Consider the following 20,258-nt stretch of genomic DNA (forward strand, 5'->3'; position numbering starts at 1 on the left):
TGCTGGGACAGAATAAGACCAGTTAGTTTGATAAAGAGATGCTGAATTACAGGGCCATGTTCCCAAATCACTCCGTCTCTGAAAGCACCATCCGCTGTTGAAATAGTAGGGAGGAAAAAAGGTTGAAATGAGTCACGTTAATAAAGTTCACATACGTCTAAACCTTCCTGTTATATCTGTAAAAGCCCTGCTGAAATTGCTAGGAGGGATTTTAGTGCTGGCACCGAGGTGTAAATTTTAGCTGCCTGTTGATGCACTCTTAAGTAAGTTGCTGGAGTTTTGTGTCCAGTGGATGGAGAGAGATGGGTGCCATGGAGAGCTCCAGAAACAAACCCCGTCTGCCTTGGTGCCCTCTAAGTGTGATGCACCAGAAGCAAATAATTCTCTTTATTAATGATGCCTAATTTAGGCAGACTGGATCCTAAACAGCCTGCTATCAGGATTTCCTCCACTCCTTTTCATTTTGCTTTGTGACTGAACTTTCTGGAGAGGAGAAACAGCAGAATTTTCTGTACAAAACCTGTCCAATACAAGCAGAACCAATTTGTGTGGGATGTATGCAAAACAGGGTGTTACGGATTTCAACTAAAGTTTTCAGGGAGAAGCCCCTAACTTATGATACTATCAGTATATGTAGCAGAGGTATAATATGCGTGTTTTCAGTACGTTAAGTTTATAAAAATACCAGAAGTGTTGGTTGTTTCTTTCTCTTGCACTCAGTTTTAAATCAGTTTCACTGAATACTTTATTTAAATAAGCCAAGTTATGCAGAAGAACACCAGTTATAGCAGATGACAGTCATAAAACACTGTTCTTTTGGTTAAAGCCCTTTGTCTCTTTATGTTAAAACATGCTGCAGACTGCTCCTCATGCTTCTTCAGACATCTCTTGAAGCTGGAAAACACAAATTGAGAACAAATTTATGCAGCTATTCAGTGCCAAGTGTGATTCCTCCTATCTTCGCAGCAGAATCGATGGAAATTTGCTGGTTTTCTGGTGGGAATTGGGCGAGGGGCGTGCTTTGCTCGGGGAGCCCCTTTGCTGGACAGTGTCCCCCTGGCAGGTACTGTTAGCTCCCCTTGGTTATCAGCATTGGTTCTTCTCGAGTTATTTTCTGCACCAGTAGATCTCTACTGCCGATTGTTTAATTACTGTGGATTATTTTAGGTATCACACTGATGAAATGGGTGAGCAGAAGGAAACAGAATGGGGTTGTCATGACTACTGTGGCTTTTTTTATTTTTTTTACTTCCCTTCAAAAAATATTTTTATCTCTAAATTTTTAGGGATAAAATTTGCTTTGATTGTAAATTAATTGTCATGCATCCGAATCTTCCAATTTTGCTGGGTATTGCGAAGGGTGAAAAGGGAGAGTTCTGTATCTTTTCATGAGGAAAACTGAGTTACTTTGACACTCACAAAATCCATTTCAAATCAGGTGGCTTTGCATAGAATTTGCCTATGAATTAAAAAATAAGTTTTTTTTCTCTTGAACTAGTATTTTTTTTGCGTGATTCTACCTCCTAATAGTGATAATTCCATTGTTTTATTTAAATTAATGTAAATCCTTTTATACGAGTAGATTTTTGTAATACCCATGCCTCAGCTGTGTTTAGAAGTGATTTTTCTCTGATGGAATTCATTCAGGCCTGCAATTATTGCATAGCAAAGGGAAGACCGAAGCAATTCAAGATCTTTTCAGTCACTCAGGAGGGCAAATCACCTTTTTTATGATGGATTGAGTCAGCACATTGCTCTTAGCCACAAGAACGAGTCTCTTTTTTTTCTGGGTACATTCAGAACGGGCCTTGCATTACCTGGACCATCAGCAGGGTGGTGCAGGGGCCGATTGAGGTCGCGGTTCTTGTACCATTGGTGCGTGTTCAGCAGTGATCAAACAACACAGTGAATGGCACAGGCCTGGCTTTTAAATCAGAACAATTTTTTTTTCTTAAGTCTCTCCATTTACGATCATTTGTTACTTAAATATGTAGGTTTAGGGCACAACTATAAGACTAGTGCCTGACGAGTTCCTTACTGGATTTAAGGTTGGTGTGTGCCTCTGCTCTCTCCTGCACACAGAGGAATCTGCAATAACAGCCGTGTCTGCAGCACACTCCTTGATTCCCCGGGAGCTCTAGCTTTTCTTGATGATACAGCCAAATCAGCCCGAGATGATTTAATTTGCTCTGTTCCTCAGCTTAACAAGCTAGCCCTAGATGAACTTGCCTGTTACATTAAAAGACTGCTACTTTTCCCCTATGCAGCCCCAAATCTTTCTTAGGAATGTCTCGCAATCAGTGTTGGAACTAAACAGTAGAAAAATGATTTCTCTTCACTGTCCTATGGTTGCAGGTGTCTCCTAATATTTTCTGTACATTTTAATAGAGGTTAATAATTTCTGGTAGCCACTTTCTGCAAGAGTTAAATGTTTATTCTTATTTTGGGCTATTAATATACAGAAATAATGTTTTTTCTTGTGAATCCTAGTTACTGTTATTGAACAGTACAAACAGCAGGGTGAGGAGTTGTGTACTGTTGGGTTTTGGTGCTGCACTGGTTTTCCTCCAGTGTAAGCTGCATGCAGTTCAGTCTGTTCAGGAGCTTGTCTGAAGTCCCACAACCAAGCCACTTGAAAGAGCGAACGCAGAACAAAGGATGTGAGTTTGTAGAAAGTGTAATAGGACTTTGAAGAGTCCTGATGGCTGAGATGCTTGTGTGTTGTGTGGTATCTTCAGTTACAGTCTTTTGTAGTTGGCTTTCAAGGTAGGTAAAGCCAAACAACTGAGGTGTGGTGATCTGTTATCTCCCAACAATTCTTTCACATCCTGTATATTGGTGTCTGTGCTCTCTGCTATCTGACCGTGCTTCTTCAGTCCACATCCTGCCTTTGCACGTCGGATTTAAATGTGCAATTAAGTGCTGATTAATTCCACTTGCTGAATGGAGCTGGTCACACAAAGTAGGGGGAGAGAATGTGAAACAACGATGGTGCTCTGCTCTGTTCCTTCTCACTCCACTTCTATTTTTCTGACGGACATTGCTTTAAGTTAAATATCTGTGCTTCCATGAATATAACCTTTATTTTAAAATAAATAATAGAGTTTGGCAGAAGTTGGCAGCACTAGAAAAAAGCTCCTACATGCCCTGAGTGTTTTGTTTTTCCAAGGGTGAGTGTGTGTATGGTAGAGACTGAGAAAGAATAAGTATGTGTGGGCACTGGCAGCTGGCCACACTCTTCGTGCCATGCACTGTATCACGTCTTCCTTCTTTCTTTGCCTTGCAGAATGTACAGGTGCAGATACATAAAACACACTTCTTTCAAAATTGTATTAAATAAGGTCCTCTTAATCACTGAGCAGTTACAAAATGCTGCCAAGTGCTACACATCCTCTTAATTTGTAGATTATTTGCGAATGACGAAATACTACACAGCTACTGCGGCAGAGCAGGAGCATCTTCCTCCGCCCATACAATACTGAAGCGTGAAGGAAGATGCGCTGAGCAGAAAGCCAGGATTTCTCCTTTGACCCTCCTACTTGCTGCTTCTGCACGTGAGGATCCTTGCTCCCCGAGGCTGTCTGCTTGTGGCAAGCAAAATTGTCATTCAGTGCGCTCACAGCTGCGAGTTTTGACGAGGTCGGTAAGCAGTTCTAGCACAGCGGGGCTGCTCCTCCCTCAGTGTCGCCTTGGTACCAGGAACAAGCGAGACTTCTGCTGCTTCCTGTGTAACAAGGTACGAATTCCAGATCAAATGTTAGAGCTTCTTGCTTCTACGTGAAGAAATCGGATTCAATCCCTGGGTGTGTTCCAAAGGGAATCGCGTTAAATCTGACTGTTGCTTCCAACTGTTACACCATGTGGACCCGACACAACCTGGGGGAGAACTGAGACACACACACACTTCAAAGATGTCAGGCAGAAGGAAATATTGGATCAGTTACTCTGACATTTAGGGTGTTGTAGGTCATTACGTGCAACTGTTACTCCCTGTTTTGAGCTCAGGATCTCATGCTTGACTGAAAAGTTAACAGGCATTTGTTTAAAACCTTTTTCAGAATGGCATGCTATCCGTTTTGAAGTTCCTAAAAAAAAAAAAAAAAGACTTCAGCATCAATTCTAGTGATTTGTTCTATTGGTTAAACACTTTCTGTGCTTTCTTCATTTTCTTTGTGCCTTTCTGCATTTCGAGCTCAAATTTATGTCTAGTTGCTAGTTTCGTGTGGTTTCTCAGCAATTTTAAGCTGGCATCAACTGGCAGAGCTGCCGAAAGAAGCAGTCAGCTTCCCGCAGTCGCTTGTTCCTGCTTCGGCGCCAGCTGGCGTGGCCAGAGCGTTGGCCCCTGGTGCTGGCCTGATCTTCCTACAGCTGTACAGGGAACCAGCCTGCAGAACCAGCAACAGCAGTGACAAAATCCGTCTTGGTACGAAGATCTGGTTCAAACACAGCTGCGTGAAGGGTGCTGTAGGAAACAAGTAGGTGGAACAGGACAGGAGTGAACAGTCAGGGATGGAAGTGGGCGAGGCTGCCTGTTCTGGTGGTGGCTGTCCCGGTAGCAGATGGTGAAACGATGGAGTGACTTTCAGCGGTTGGTTCTTGGCCACTCCGTGCTATAAATTATCGTGTTGTAATGGTGGCTTGTGTGGTGTCGCCTCTGCATCTGTGACTTGGTCCTCGTGGGGTCAGCATCACGACTTCACAACCAGGTGTATGTACGTCAGGGTGCTGACATAAAAACTGTAGTTACTTTACGTAGAAAAAGCAGTTTAGAAGCAAATACTGTTGGAGTATTCATGTTAATTTTGCTGATAAATCTTAGTATCTGTCATGGTAATTGGCAAATGATACTCAAAGACTTTTGACTGTGTTACTGCAGGGTTTGTATGAAGCAAATGGGTCTTGGTTATTAGCAGGTCGAAAGTGCAGATTCCCAGTATGTGAGAATGGCGGGTGTAGGGCTAGGATAAGGGGGAACGGCTTTAACCTGAAAAAGAGTAGGTTTAGAGTAGATAAAAGGAATAAATTCTTCCCTCTGAGGGTGCTTGGGTACTGTCCCAGGCTGCCCAGAGGAGCTGTGGCTGCCTCATCCCTGGCAGTGCCCAAGGCCAGGCTGGACGGGGCTGGGGGCAGCCTGGGCTGCTGGGAGGTGTCCCTGTCACGGCAGGGGGCTGGGATGAGGTGGGCTTTGAGGTCCCTTCCAACCCAAACCAGTCTGGGATTCTGTATGAAGGTACCACATGATGCCAATGAAGAGGACATTGAACGGAGCCCTGGGGAGCCCGAGCAGTGACCGGCTGTCAGCCAGGTGTAACCCCATTTACTGGAACCCTTTGAGCCTGACCCACCAGCCGGTTGTTCACCCGGCTGGTGCACCTTCGTCCAGAAGGATTCTGTAAGAGACAGTACCGAAAGCTTTGCTCAGATCCACACGGATTACATCAGCTGGCTTCTCTTTGTCAGCTAGTTGGGCAACCTTGTCACAAAAGGAAATGAGGTTAGTTTCATAGGACCATGTCCTCACGGATATGTATTGGTTATGGCCAATGACTGCGTTGTCTGTCAGGTGTTCTTCGGTAACTCCCAGAACCATCTTCTCCGTGACTTCACCAGGCACTGAAGTGAGACTGACAGGCCTGTAATTATCAGGGGTCTCTTTTTTTTCTTTTTCTTTCTTTTTTTTTTTTTTAACTTTTCTTAAAAGCTGGGACATTTGCCAGCTGCCAGTTGACTGGGTCCTCTTCAGATTCCCGAGATCACTGAAAAATACATACTCAGGGCGCATGTAGCTTTGACGTAAAAAGTCAAAATACATACCAGTTTTCTAGGGTGTCAGATAGCGATGATGTTCTCTCTATATGGAAAAAGTCTTTCTCCAAATGCTGCTGAAAGCACGGACTGATTTTAGCGTTGTCAAAACATGTTTTGTGCTTGCATTGACGTTTACCAGTGACTCTCACTTTTATATAGCACATACTCTATAATGAAAGTTGCTATGTTTTCTTCTCAAAAGATTCCAGCATTGTTTAGGCAACAGTGTTGAATGAATGAAGCATCTAGTCACTATTTGTTACCTTCTCGCTATTTGCTGTGCTGATACCATATCTCTTCTGGCAGCACAGTTAAACACTTCACTAAAAAGAATTTTTCTCTTTTGTGGTGCATTTGGTTTTGGATAATCTGATTGCGTATTATTTCATTGAGCTCATCTTCACAGATTCTCCTAGCAGCCACAGATCGCGTTTCACACATGGGAACTGATAAACAAAGCTGCAGAGGCTATTTTATCCTTCCGTCTTGCTTAGGAACTCAAGGCAGCCCGGTTCGTCAGAGCTCTTGCCACCACTTCGGTGGAGTATGAGGAAGCCACTTCACTTGAGATCTGACCGATTGCCAGCGTGTGTTCAACTCAAACGTTTCTGAAGTGGTCACGTGAATTGGCCTGTCTCAAACGAAGCTCCTCGAAGGGTGCCCAGCCATGCCTGTCCTGGGGATGTTCTGCTGCTCCTCCTCCTCTTCAGAGCCTCCCTCCTTTGTTACCTGTCCTGTTGCCCTTCGTGGGGCTGCTGGCTGGCAGGTGTGCTGTGTGGTCGTGTCCCAGACCAGGTGTCTTAATTCTAATTAGTCTTTTACACCTATTTTGTGTATATATATATTTATTTTTTTTTGGGTTGAATCTTTGAGAAACTTTCTGGGCTGAAAAATTTCAGGCCACCTGTGACTTCATGGGGAAATTCCCATATTTCTCATTTAGAACTCTCAGTTAAGGGTTTTATTGAAGGCAGGAGGTGACTTTTTCTTTTCATCTTTGATTTCAGTATTCATTTTGCAGATTTTTATTAGCCTGGTACAGCTGTAGAATGGCAGCATTGTTAAGATCTTTGCTGGAGGTGGTACAGTTTAAAGAAGGCTTTGCAGTCTGATTTAGTTGTTTGTACTTCATTGTAATTTGAGAGAGACTTTTTTTATTTACCAAATGCTTGTGATTAAACCATAAAAAACACAATAAAGAGGAGATAATTTTCTTCACAAGGTCTTTTATTTCTCCAGAAACCTGTGAAAGTAGGGGATTCTTGCCAGCTATAGAAGTTTTCAGTAGATTGCTCTTATTTTCCCCTTACTATATTTCAAATCGTAATGCATATGACATTATTGACAAGCTTTCTCAAAAATGATATCCGAGTTCAATAGATCTTGCTAAAATATCATTTAACTTGCATCTAGGTGGAAATAAATGATACAAGAATGGATAACCATTAAACAGTGCTGAAATAAACACATCCGTTTTTCTTCTTCAAAGACTCTTAATGATGAATTACGACTGGAACTGTACTCAAGTACTTGTAGAGTCAGTGGGAGACTTTAACTTTATTTTTCCAGGAAACCCAGAAGGCTCACTCTCACTACACTGCCTCTCTCTGCTATTAAATATATCACCTATGATGTATGTATTTTAGAAACGTTCAAAGCATGCGATTAAAAGGAAGTTGTGTACTCAGTAAAAGCTTTCTGTGTCCACTTCAGATGCTAGAAGTACAAACATCGAGAAAACATTTGCTTTCGAGTTCACAAGAAATGTCAGTTCATAGGAGTTTTGTATGTTACAGATTTTCTCCTAAAGGAAGCCTTCAACTAGAAAAACGCATTTCCGTACCTGGTAAAAGACGGTCAGTAGGTTTTCCAAACCCACCACCGGGCTGTGGGTGAGACCAAGAACAAAACAAAGAACTGGGCATTTAGAAGCATGGTCCAAGCTTGAACGTACCCTGCTGATGTGAGCTAAACTGGAATTTCCAAAGAGGAAAAAGGGAGTTAACTCAAACCTCGTTGGTTCAGGTTGCGGCAGTCTGGCCTTCCCTGGTTCTTTCTGAAAACCCCAAGGCAGGATGTGTCATGAGTTGCGCTTGAATTGAAGGTTACACTCCCCTCTGTCAGGTGGAAGTCCCTGCTAGGTGGAAGATTTCCCTTCCCTGAGGGCACCTGAGCGCAGCTCTTGGGGTGTCTTTTCTGAGGACAGGGTAGAGACGGGTGAGAAAGGAGCCTGTGTGAGCGAGGGAGGCTGCTGAGAACATGGAACAGACTCGGCAAGGGCTCAGATGTGGACAGACAGACTTCTCCTCCAGGGAGGCCTAGGGACTATGCAAATTCAGGTCACTAACGGCTTGCGATCAAGCTTGAAAACTAGGAAGTTACTTAAAAGCTTTTTCTTCATCTTGCTTTTACTTCTGGCTGTTCAAGAGTTCTGTGCTTTATGCGTCTTTCTAGTAACACCTCGCCCCAGGGCCTGCAGTGCTTTTAGTCTGAGGGTGTTCGACTCTCAAGAGAAGCGCAGGCAGCTCCTCCAAGCACTCGGTGCCCCAGGGGCTTGTCGCAGTGTTGTTAGAGACAAGATGCGAATCCCAAGGCAGCTCTGTGCTGAGCGCTCACGGTGGGAGATGAGCAAGGCTGTGTGTCCTCTCAAGAGCGGGACAGGAGCTTCTGTTCCTTCCTTTATATATTGGAGAAACAGTAGGACGGAAATACTTCAAGTCTAGGGAAGAGCTGCAGAGAACGTGGAATCTTTCTTCAAAGGGCTGAAGAAAGCCAGCTAGTGGAGCTGCTGATCTGGGTGTCTTCGTAGCACCCGAGAGGGAAGGGCTTCGTAGAACCTGAAAGAAATCAGAGGCAGGGATTGGATTCGTCTGGTGGCTCTGATACCTTTGTCTGTAGGGAGCAGCAAGACAAACCCAAGAGCACTAGGTGGACAGAGACTGCAGTGGGATTGAGAAGCTTGAGCAGGAGGAATACGGGCAGAGGTAAGCCACTGAACCGTGGAGTTGATCACAGGAAGATTCTGTGTTAAAAATAAATATGTACAACATGAGTATATGTTAAAATGGGTTCCAAAATACATAAATAACACAAAAAGCTCTCAAGACATCTCTTACAGCCTTTGGAGGGATGGTGCACCAGCTCCATCAGCTACTACAGGAAAAGACTTTAAAAGTCGTCTTACAGAGGCACGTCTTGAGAAGGGTTTAAGATTAAATCAAGGTGGAAGAAGCCTTGTGACACAAGTTTGGAACAACCGCAGTGAAACTGCTCTGAGCGTAAGGCAAATGAAAATGGGAGGCATTAGCACCTCTTGAAAACTGGATGCCCTGTTTCTGGGACCATCTCTGTGATGTTCGAGTGGATTAAAAGGACTAAAATGGGGGAATGGGTCATGTACCAGATCCGGATCAGAACAGCAAGAAATCAGCATTCTCGTTGAGCTTATTGTAGGCTGAAATTCATCTGTCTTCCCTGTGGGGAGCATCAAAATGACCTGATGAGTACAGGGTGAGAAGTGCTTGAGAGTAGTGTCAAGATGCTTGAGGTAAGGAAGAGAATCCACCTTTCCTGGAAAGAAAAGTAGCCCTTTGTGGTAAAGGGGTCACTTTGAGGCTTTGGAGACCGGATCTCTGTTAGAGACACTCTAGGGAAACAGAAAAGAGACGGGTTTCCTATTGCAGTAACAGGACATGCAGGAGATCCATCTACGTAATATCCATTAATGTGAAGAGGAAGAAAAAGAAAAGATCTCAGTATTTCACAGTATTTTGGCATGCCGTTTCTTCAGAGGGAATCCCTAGAAGATGTGATCCAAACGTGGCTGATTGAAGAGGAAAGTTTGGGGAGAGGATGGAGGTACATGGCAAGCACGTCCCGGGCTGGTGGGACAGGAGAGTTGAGAAAACCCATGTTAGTCCTGAATTGCGTCCAAAAAATGATTAAAAAGTCTCACTTCTGGAACCGCTATGAACTGCTGAAAAGCAGACAACAGTCCTTGTACCCATCAGGAAGGAGGCGACCTGCAGAGGGTTTCTTAAATGTGTTTTGTCCTCGGTGAGGTTGGACAAGGAAGGCAAGCTGGGAGAGAATGGAAATGGTTTCCCAGTCTAACTTGCGGTCAAGGCAGTGAATCAGGAAGGTAAGAAAGAGGGGTGGAGGCAGTACAGTTTGGTTAGCAAGTTAAAAAAGGAGTTTGAGGTGGTTCTGAGACTTCCTGTGGCTTCGGAAGTGCCTGCCAGGAGTGCTGTAAGGGAGGACAACAGAAAGGGAAGGGATAGCGCAGAACCACTTCGGTTGGTTGGGTTTTGAGGTGGGGCTGGAGCGGGCCTCGTGGTGGGCTCTGCTGGTCGGAAAGGTGCTGAGCAAGGCCTGAGAGCAACCTGAAGGAGAGGACCTGCCGGGAAGGACACAGTGGCTACTGTGCAGGATTGTCCCCAGGCCCTTCCGCTTCCGTTGCCTCACTTCAGTTTTCTTTGTGGAAATAAATACATACTGACTCCTCCTTGTTAAAAACTGGCTCTAGTGTTAAACATATTATTGTGACTTTCAGGTGTCTTGTTATGGAAAGGTGAAGGCAAATCTGCCTCCATGCCTCTGTCTTAGAGGAGGTCGTGCCAGGGTACTTGTTAATATTGCGAGTCAAAATACGTTCGAGTGAGCCTTGAGGGACTGCTGTTAGCTTGGATGTATTACTAGAGACAGGCTCTGGGTGCTGGAGTGATCGTTTGCGTGACTGATAGCTTTAGGGAAATTATTTTTAGAAGTCTTGCTATTCATTATTTGTTGTTAACAAATTGGATGTGAGAAAACAACGAAAGAAAATATTTTTGGATAATCACAATTCAGAACTTTGACCAGCAATAGGAAATGTAATTAGGTTTTGTTTTCTTGTTTTCAAATTTTTGCTTGGTTTGTGTTTTTAATGGCAAATGTTCAGCTTTTGAACTAATAAGAAATAGGGGAAGGAGAATTTTCTGTACATTTAAATCCTGTGTGCTCTGCTGGGGTTTTAATTGTGTTTTAAGCAAAGTCAGTTCTGGTTTTAAAGCCTAAATGAAGTTTGAAGCTATTAGCTGTATGATACAATGTACAATGATTCAGCATTCGTGATGAAGTCTATTTATAGTTAACTCTATTTTTATTCAAAGAAAAACAATAGCGCTGAATTTCAGGCAGTTTGACCAGACACTGAGGAAAAGTCTGTTGGAGCTGAGGAAAATCTCGAGCTGCCTGATCTTGAAAGCTGAGCTAGCGAGCTCCTCCGGCATCAGCATTTCAGTGCTGTCCTCTCTAAGGTGAAACGCTGTGCTGGAAGGCTGCCTGAGTGGTAAAGCCTGCTTCACGTCCGCTGCGGAGGGGTTATCTACATGAATTGCATTGTATTTTTAAAGAATTGAGCAATATAACTATAATTCATTTTTTCCCCTCTCTTTCAGGTTTTCCTGACTGTTCTGTGGCCCTGTCGCTGCAGCCGCCATGGATCCGAATGCTGTGGCTGCAAAGGCTTCTTGCTTTCTCATACTGGATCCCTCAAATCCAAGAGCTGCTTGGCAGTTTCCAAGGCAACCACCTGTGGAATAATTAAAAAGGATGAAGCGTTAGTGTGCCAAAGATACGGAATTCTTGCCTGGAGAGAGCACTTCATTTTCATCTGTTGTGAAGAATCAAATGTGTCTCTGCCAGCAAAGTCAAGGTAGTACAATTAAAAGAGTACTGCTTTATTATCTGGAGATGCTGAAAGTTGGCGTAGGAGTAACAGTCCTAATATGACCATATGCTGTTCACTTCACAAAGTGACCGTAGATTGTTTACTATTAATTTTGGGGTATATTCAAACAGAAAATCTAAGAGAAAGAAGATGATGGAAAGGCAATGTGGGTGAACGGTATTTCATGCAAGTAAAACATTTGCATGAACTGTTTTGCAGTTTTTGCTGTCTTGCCTCACAGATGATTTTAAGCTGGTAAGGACTAAAATGGAGCGTACATTAGTGGGAGCATAAATATAGGAAGTGGAGCCTTCATGCCAAGTGCACTGAGATTTCTTTGGCATTCAGTGGAGTGATGGATATAAAAGGAATATAGGAGTGGGCTCGCAGAAAAATGCCAGAATCGAGGATCGATCTTTATCCTGTAGCCTAATAAAGGGTATGCAGCGATTAAGTTGATATTGGAACTGAACTGTTAAGCAGGTTTAGACTCCTGGGTGAAGCAGTAGCTAAAACCATTTTTAAGCCAGAATCAGAGCTGAAATTGCACGATAGGAGACCAAAAGGTAAAGAAAAGAACTCTTGTTAGAATACCAAATAAAACAAAAATACCAAATTGAGTTCTGCACGTTTGAAACATGGCTGCAAAAGTTTATGGAAAGCTCTTGCACTCTAGATGGAACTGGAAACCTTATTCTTTAAGTATAATATGTTGCTGGATGTATCTGCTTATTTTATCTTCTTCTCTGCCAGTCATTCAAGTACATTTGAATAGAAAAATATTGTTCATTTCTGACAATGAAGTTAAATGGGGAAAGCCACATTCACGTTCTTCTCATAGTCCACATAACTGCTCAGTTAAGTCTGGTTACCTAGCTTAATGCTTTTGTGCAGTTAATTTTAGGCGTGATACTTTTGTGTCATTTATTTCAGCAAAAAAAATGATCTCTGAATTTTCAAGTAGGAATATTTGGGATACCATCTGGGCTTTACATAATCAATTTTTACTGCCAAGATGTTTGTGGGATTCTGTTCGGATGTGGATGGGATTTCACATTCCATCCCTTTCACAAAACAAGAGGATCATTGTTTTTAGATACGGTGGGTCCAAGAAGAAATACAGATTGCTTGATGGCAGCTTTGTGATGTGAGGGAATACAAATAGACGCCCAACCTATCTAGTAACCACTGTTACATAGTCAAGCTCCTACAGAATCTCAGAAGTAATATTTGTAGGTGGTATCTGAGTGCAAATGTACTTATAAACCCTAATACTTAGCTGGCAATTTCAGTTTTGCTGTCACCGTGGCTTAACTGCTAAATTGATTGCCTTCTGAAGTGATTCTTCTGGCTGTTCGCTTTTTTCGGTATACAGCTGAGGTGGCTTATTGTTTGTTTGGTTTGGTTTTGTTGGATCTTTTGTTTGTTTTGGGGAAAAAATACTGTTTTCCCATATGAAAGGAATGTGCTGGCAAAGTATTTGCAGCAGGCATGGAGAACATGATTGACACGCGGTTCAGGTAGAGTTAGCCAATGGGGGTGTGCGTGTGTGTCTGGATCCAAATCTTCTGCTTTCCAAGAACCATGAGTAAGTCTGAAAGATGAAGTGTGTACTTGGGAAAGAGCGTACGCCTGTGTGTGTCTAAGACTAATGCAACAGCTAGGTAGTAATCCCGTGAAGTAGGCCAGTATTCCCATGAGTGTGCATGGAGAAGTTCCCTCCTGGACACTTCTTGAAAACACCCTGGCCGTTATGCAAGTACCTCACTTTTTCTGTTTCTCCTCAAATAGCGTGGGTGAGATTGTTCTCATGAATCTCAAACTCGTAGGCAGTGCTGAAGCTGATGGTGGAAAGCAGAGAAGGCGGGTAGCTCCTGAAGGTACCTGTACCAGACCTCCTCCAAAGGGGGTGACTTAGATTTTAGAGGCACTGCTCTTTACGTTGATGGCTCAGCACAGACCGTTACTTCAACCTAGATGGGAAACTTCGTGTGTGTAATTGTCTTTAATATGTAAGACCTGTGTACAACCACTTTTTTTCTTCGTATTCAAGCAACCTGGTCTAGCGGAAAGTGTCGGTACACGTGGCAGGGTGGTGGAATTAGATGGGCTTTGAGATCCCTTCCAACCCAAGCCATTCTGGGATTTCATTCCTAATCCAGAGATGGGGTAAGTGGATTTGAGCTTGGTTACCGGTACAACCCAGTTATTCCCAGCTCAGACAATTGACCCTGGCAATTCTTCCAGACTTGGGATAATGCGGTTCAATGTCAAGGATACCGGAGAGCTGCATGGGGTTTGTTAACATAGTTTCTATTAGAAATAAAAACATGCATGCTAAATTTAGGCAGCTGGACTGTGTGAAAGAAAATAGAGCGGCTGGGCAGAATTTCTAATCTTGTGTATATAGTTTACATTTTACTAATTGTTATCCTTGAGATATTCTACAGGACTGAAGGGGAGTAAAAACTTAAAAGCTGTGATTTGTTCAGCAATCCTGATTTTTTTTTTAAGTGGTTCAGTACATGGCAATGTAGGATTCGTTTTTGCGGTCTTGGCTATTAAGCATTAGTGCTATATGCACCTAGAACAAGTGAAATTTTCTTTGTGCTGGTCTTCTGTAACAGACGATTTATGTTACTTTGCACGTTGGGGTAATTTGAGCTCCTCTGGAAAGAAAAAAAAGTACAAATGAGTCATATGGTAATGCTCTTAAAAAATATTTGGTCCAGTTAATGTACACTTTTTTTTTTTCCTATTTCTGTGCTGCTGGCACAACTGTATCAAAGGAGTCAGTTACAGTGTGGGTCTCTAGACGTATCACTAAAACGCGCGTTGGTTTTGTCATGTCAGTGGGGCTGTTTCCTAGAAGAGAGAGCTTTCTTCTGGCTGCTTGGAAATCAAGGTGATTTTTGGGGTTGGGAGTTTTCAAAGGGAATTTTCCTTCTGCCAACGGGAGTCAAGAGTGAAAATGTAGGGCTCATAGGGAAAAGAGTGTTAAGCAACAAACGCCTTCTGCTTCTTGGAATAGGGAACTCCAGCAAGGAATTGAACCGTTTGCCTAGGCTTTCTCCGGACACCTAATACCTACATTTCTGACGGGGGTTTTAGGGCGTATCAGGCTGGGCAGACACGTCAAGGTCTCACCAAGGTGTTGTAGAAAAGGTGCTCAGTAGTCTCTGGGAATATTGGTCATGGTGATGCTATGTAAAGTCACATATCCCAAGATTTTTAGGACCATCTCTTTCCTCTTTGGCTCCTCAGAGATCAGAAGAGAGTTAAAGTGAGCTGCCCAGAAATGACGAAGGAAATTTTCCAGGTGCATCAATACAGGATGCTATTTTTGCCCATCAGCACCACCATCAAAATCAGAAACCCCAGTAAAAATGTGTTGTGCTCCCCTGTATTCTGCATTGCCTTCAAGTGCCAGGCTGCAGCTGGGAGGGCAGTTACAGGGACAGCAAACACAACCTTGGCAGCCAGGGTGCTTGTGTGGATGAATGCCTTACAAGGATCGAATTGGTACTCCACTTTCAATGCTCTTGCAAATAGAATTGTCCACTAGATGGTAACTTCAAGATGAGTCATGAGATCCCTTTCTTCCTGCCAGCCGTTGCTACCGTGCATTGTGGATATATTATTTCGGTGTAGTTCAGAGGACTTCCCCTGACAAATCGTGCAGGACAGAATGGAAAGGTCAGTCCTCTCTTCTTCTGGGACCAGTTTAACTCCATTCGCAACCAGCGAAATAACTACCAAAATGTTCCTTAGCAATGGTCTTGTTGGTATTTGTGTGTACTTCCAACTCCCTGTTTGTGAATTTAATTCCTCACATTAGGTTGTGTGCAATTAAAAAAATAACACTTCAGAATTACTGAATTGTACTCGGTAGAGGGGTGAAACACGGCTTTAAATTACTGTGCTCAGTGAACACTTAGGTATTTTTAACAGGGTAGGAAGAGATACTAACACCTGACAATTTGTCAGGACATCGTACCTGCGCTAGGCAAAATGACTCTTGGAGAGGTAATGAACATAAGGCTAGAGAGCAGCTGTTCTCATACACCCACCTAGAGCAGTGTTTGTCTCCAGCAGAGCCCAAAGGTGGGTAACTGAGCGCTGCAGGAACAGAAGAAAAACGCATGATGCTCCTTGCACACACCCTTCGGTCTTCAGACATGGGGAGTGCAGGAGTTCACTGAGCCGGATGTCTCTTTTATAACGTTCACTTGATTTGTCTTCTCACTTTCTTAAATATTCCCTTCAAGCCATGAGAAGTTTCAGGAAATGTGATACTCTGTAGTTCCATAGCTTGACTAACATGGCAATGTAGTGAGTGAAGTCCCATGTTCTTCTGAACTCCCTTTAATGCCTACTTCTTGTACTGGAAGAGAGGTAAATGATGAATCTCTGTTTACTCTCCCCATTGCAATCATAATTTTCTAGAGCTCATCTGGCTTAAGTCGAGACTCAATTTAAAGCCTCTTGACCTGTATTCCCCCTCCACCGGCTACCCTACTTCACACTTAATTTCATTGACTTTATGAATTTCATCAACGTAGTTTATTGCCCAATCAGTAATCTGTTTGCAGTCTTTCTTCAGTTTTCCTGCTCGTTTACTGTCTTCGCTACCGTGACTAACTTAGTATCATCAACAGACAGCATCTATTGAGCTCGTTCCATGTCATTTCTGAGTTAATCGAACAGTGCTGGGAGCAGATCCCAGCACAGATCCCTGTGGGAATCTGGGGGTGGACAGGAGCAACCATGATTGTACCAAGTCCTAGCAAATGCCCACTTGGGCACGTGACACGGTTGAGTTTACACATCTATCTTGTGGTAGTCTTCTCCAAGTGGAATCATCGCTAATATTTTTGTAGGAATGCTGATTGTATTTATAAGGTACGTTATCGTTCTCCATCAGCTGCAGATTTGTAATTTCACCTTTGAAAGACGTGACAGGGCAGGGATTCACCTTTTTTGATGATGGAGGATGATGGCTTTTTAAAGTGCTCTTTGTTCACAGTGCAGCAGTTTTCATTTTCTGAGGTTCTGTTCTCAAAAACAGCTTGTTCAGGACGTACTGGTTTATCACTCTGCATTAGCAGTATATACAGAACAGCGCTGAAGAAGGTAAATTGAGCAATTGGGTGAATCTCCACAAGTCTAAAGGTACACTGGCTTTAGGTGGGTAACTGTGGAAAATTACATTAACAGCAGAACTATGAGTTGTTCTTGTTTTCCAATGTTCATAATGTTTCTAAGTTCAGGGACACCTCCCAGCAGCCCAGGCTGCCCCCAGCCCCATCCAGCCTGGCCTTGGGCACTGCCAGGGATGGGGCAGCCACAGCTCCTCTGGGCAGCCTGGGCCAGGGCCTCACCGCCCTCAGAGGGAAGAATTTCTTCCTTAGAGCTTATCTAAATCTCCCCTCTTATAGTTTAAAGCCATTCCCTCTGTCCTATCCCTACACCCCCACACAGAGTCCCTCCCCAGCTCTCCTGCAGCCCCTTCAGGCCCTGGCAGCCCGCTGGGAGCTCTCCCCGGAGCCTTCTCTTCTCCAGGCTGAGCACCCCCAGCTCCCTCAGCCTGGCCCCACAGCAGAGGGGCTCCAGCCCCATCAACATCCTCGTGGCCTCCTCTGGCCTCGCTCTGACACGTCCCTGTCCTGGTGCTGGGGCCCAGAGCTGAACGCAGGCTCCAGGTGGGGTCTCAGGAGAGCGGAGCAGAGGGGGGACAATCCCCTCCCTTGCCCTGAGGAACGTTTGCAGGCTGCTGTCATCTCTCCTCGTATGGAAGTAGTTCCCTAACGCTGCTCATTGCTGTTCTTCGTACCAGTGTTACCCCTTCCTAAGGTGGGGGCACCAAACAGCGCGCAGAGCTCGCGGTGCGACCGTGCAGCAGATGGATGCACCTCACACTGCTGCTCCCTCCTTCGGTCTCTGTTCCCTGCCTAATGACCTCTGAATTCCTGCTTGCATTCTCACTGCTGCTGCTATCAACCACTGTGAAAGCTGTGTTTTCATAAAGCTATCCTTAGTGACTTCAAGGTCTTTACTAATGAGGAAAAACTAATTTAGAACCCTTTATCTTCAGTGTGTAGTTATTTTTTTTTTTCCCAGATACTGGACCTTGCATTTATCTACTTGAACTTCATCTTCTGTTTACTCTCCCAGTCACACTGTATAATAACTAGCTGGGGAAAAAAAAAAAAGGCTGAGAAGAACTTCACTTAGATTTACTTAGTATTTTCTCCTCAATAGACCTGTGATCTCACATTGAATCATCTTCAGCATAATTAATGGTTACGTTAAATGACAGTATGGATTTTTATAGGAGTAGACTTTTGTGTGTCTCTGTGGAAATGGCTATGTCTTTAGCATGTTAATTAACTGTTAATAAGAAGACCTTGCTTCTGTTGTGGGTTCTAAGAGTTGTTTGAAGAAGTGGCAATAAATGGTATCTTAAAAATGTTACATTTACGTCCCATTGACAATACTGGAACTTGTCTGTCCCTGAAATCCTGCAGTTCAGCCACTTGAATCTCAAGAGATGACGTTTGCCACCGGTAGCTGTCAGCTGCCTTCATGTGACCACGATGGTCATCTCCTGCCTCGGGCTGAGAGCGGTGTATGGGGAACTGGGGAGCTGCTCCTTCCTGCGGGACTTGTTTACGTGTCTTCTCTTGCTTACTGTGCTTTTGTTGGAAGCAAGAGGTATCTCTGAGCTTCGTGAGCTGTCGTGCACATCGAGGTACTCAGGTCAGTCAAGGTGACGTGGAAGCTATTGGGAAAATGTTCTTTATGGGGTTGCGTCCCTAGTCCTGCTGGAATATCCTACTATTCCTGCTGGAATATGCTGTTGAAAATGGCCAGAGGGTAATGTTAAACAGCAAATCCTGTCCCCAAACAGAGAGGGTGAAAGAGCAATTTGGCTCGCCCTACGTAAACATCTCCTTGTGGTCAGACAGGTGTTGCTGCCTGGACTCCGCCAGGCTGATGGCTCTGCAGTGGCTCCAGTGGGGTGTTAAACACTCACAATGCCTGTAAATCCGTTGCAGACACCTACATGAGGTCAATTAAATCCTGTCCTGCCATTTCAGTCCTTCGGACTGGCGAGTGCTGTCACTTCTGGAGAGCGGTCATCAGTCAACGTGGCGCTTGAGGAAGGTTATGTGATGCGGAGCTCCGCAGCGCGGCAAGAAGGCTGCAGGCTCTCTGAGGTTGAATTAAGGTGTAGGCTTGTGGGTCACCCTGAAGGGTGAAGTGAGAATGAAATTGAAGATCAAGTTCTGTAAACTGGTGAGCCATTGTAATAGTGGTTGCAAGGCACACCGTGTTGTGATTTGGATGGTTCAGAATTTTGTCAACTTTTATCGCTTCCTTGAAAAATAAATCTAATTGAAAAGCCTGCAGCCCGGGGCTGTGGTCAGGTGGAGCTTAGGGTTCTAGTGATACGTATTTGTTTTCTGTGTCCACACTGAAGGTAGCAGCAGTGCTGCCCTGTGTAAGTTGTGGATTGGGTGGCTGAGGTGTGACGAGGAGGTGGTGTCCTCAGCTGTCACCTTCAGGAGTGGTTAGCCAATGCCCTGGCAACCTGGTGTTCGCGTTGCTTAACCTGAGCCCTCTGAAAAACAGATCTTTTCTTTCAAGGCACGAAGACAGGAGTATTGCCAGAGCAGTTCTTCTGTTAGTGTTGGATGGCCAGGGTAAGATGGAGAAGAGAAGGCTTCAGGGAGACCTTAGAACAACCTGCCAGTGCCTGAAGGGGCTGCAGGAGAGCTGGGGAGGGACTCTGTGTCAGGGGGTGTAAGAATGGGACAAGGGGATATGGCTTTAACTAAAAGAGGGGAGATTTAGAGAAGGTATTAGAAAGAAATTCTTCCCTCTGAGGGCGGTGAGGCCCTGTCCCAGGCTGCCCAGAGGAGCTGTGGCTGCCCCATCCCTGGCAGTGCCCAAGGCCAGGCTGGATGGGGCTGGGGGCAGCCTGGGCTGAGGGAGGTGTCCCTGCCATGGCAGGGGGTGGGATGAGATGGGCTTTGAGGTCCCTTCCAACCCAAACCAGTCTGGGATTCTGCAATAAGGCTCAGATGTTCTTTAGAAGTACAGTTTCAGAAAGTGCTTTAGTGAATGAGAAAAACCTCCATTTTTAACGAAAGCAGTGAGCTGAGCTGAATCCATCCTTAAAGGTCAGGTTTAATTTGAGTATTAGCACTTCGCTCTGTATGGTCACCGGCAGCGCAACAGCTGAGTTGTTCTTGAGTTTTTAAGATGAGTTTGTGTCAGTCTGGAGTTATTCATACGCTACCCAAAAAAATAACCTTTTGAGTGTATCTTTTAGCATACTGGGTGTTGGTGATTGTTCATCCAAGTGACTGATCTGAGTGGCTGGAAATTTTGTGGTGCTTTACCTTCGGCAGGATGAGAGCAGGCTCAGGTTTGTGTGGGTGAATGGACAGTACCACGTAAGCCTGCGCACACAGACTCGTAAGCAGCCTCGGGGCTGAGGTTCACGAACTTTTTCTGTTCCCTTTTGCTCTGTCTGCAGCTTCCTCAGCTTTGAGCTTCACGGCCAGGCAGACGGGTCTAAAAACTATGTAGATTACATAACGTGCTGCCGGGGTTTATTTCAGCTGCAGGGTAGCAGCTCTCGGTTTCTGGCAGGGTGAGCACACTCCTCTGCCCACCACGCCATGCCAGGGCTGGGGCTGAGAGCAGGTGATGATACTGATGACATCCTCTG

At 44.4% G+C, this 20,258-nt stretch overlaps 1 protein-coding gene across 15 annotated transcripts in view; it reads left to right on the plus strand.

Moving 5' to 3' along the window:
* The window catches only part of LOC310897289 (uncharacterized protein), a 127,466-nt gene that overhangs the window by 27,072 nt on the left and 80,136 nt on the right, over positions 1 to 20,258 (plus strand). For all 15 annotated transcript variants that reach the window (XR_014582189.1, XR_014582190.1, XR_014582191.1 and 12 more), the window contains exon 2: positions 11,247 to 11,503. Coding sequence is in view for 4 of the 15 variants with exons in the window: in XM_083830727.1 (XP_083686853.1) it covers positions 11,247 to 11,503 (257 nt within the window). In the remaining 11 variants the exon portion in view is untranslated. The remainder of the gene's footprint in view (positions 1 to 11,246; positions 11,504 to 20,258) is intronic.

Source organism: Anser anser (genome assembly GCF_964211835.1).
Source record: "Anser anser genome assembly, chromosome: 1".
NCBI classification, from domain to species: Eukaryota; Metazoa; Chordata; class Aves; order Anseriformes; family Anatidae; genus Anser; species Anser anser.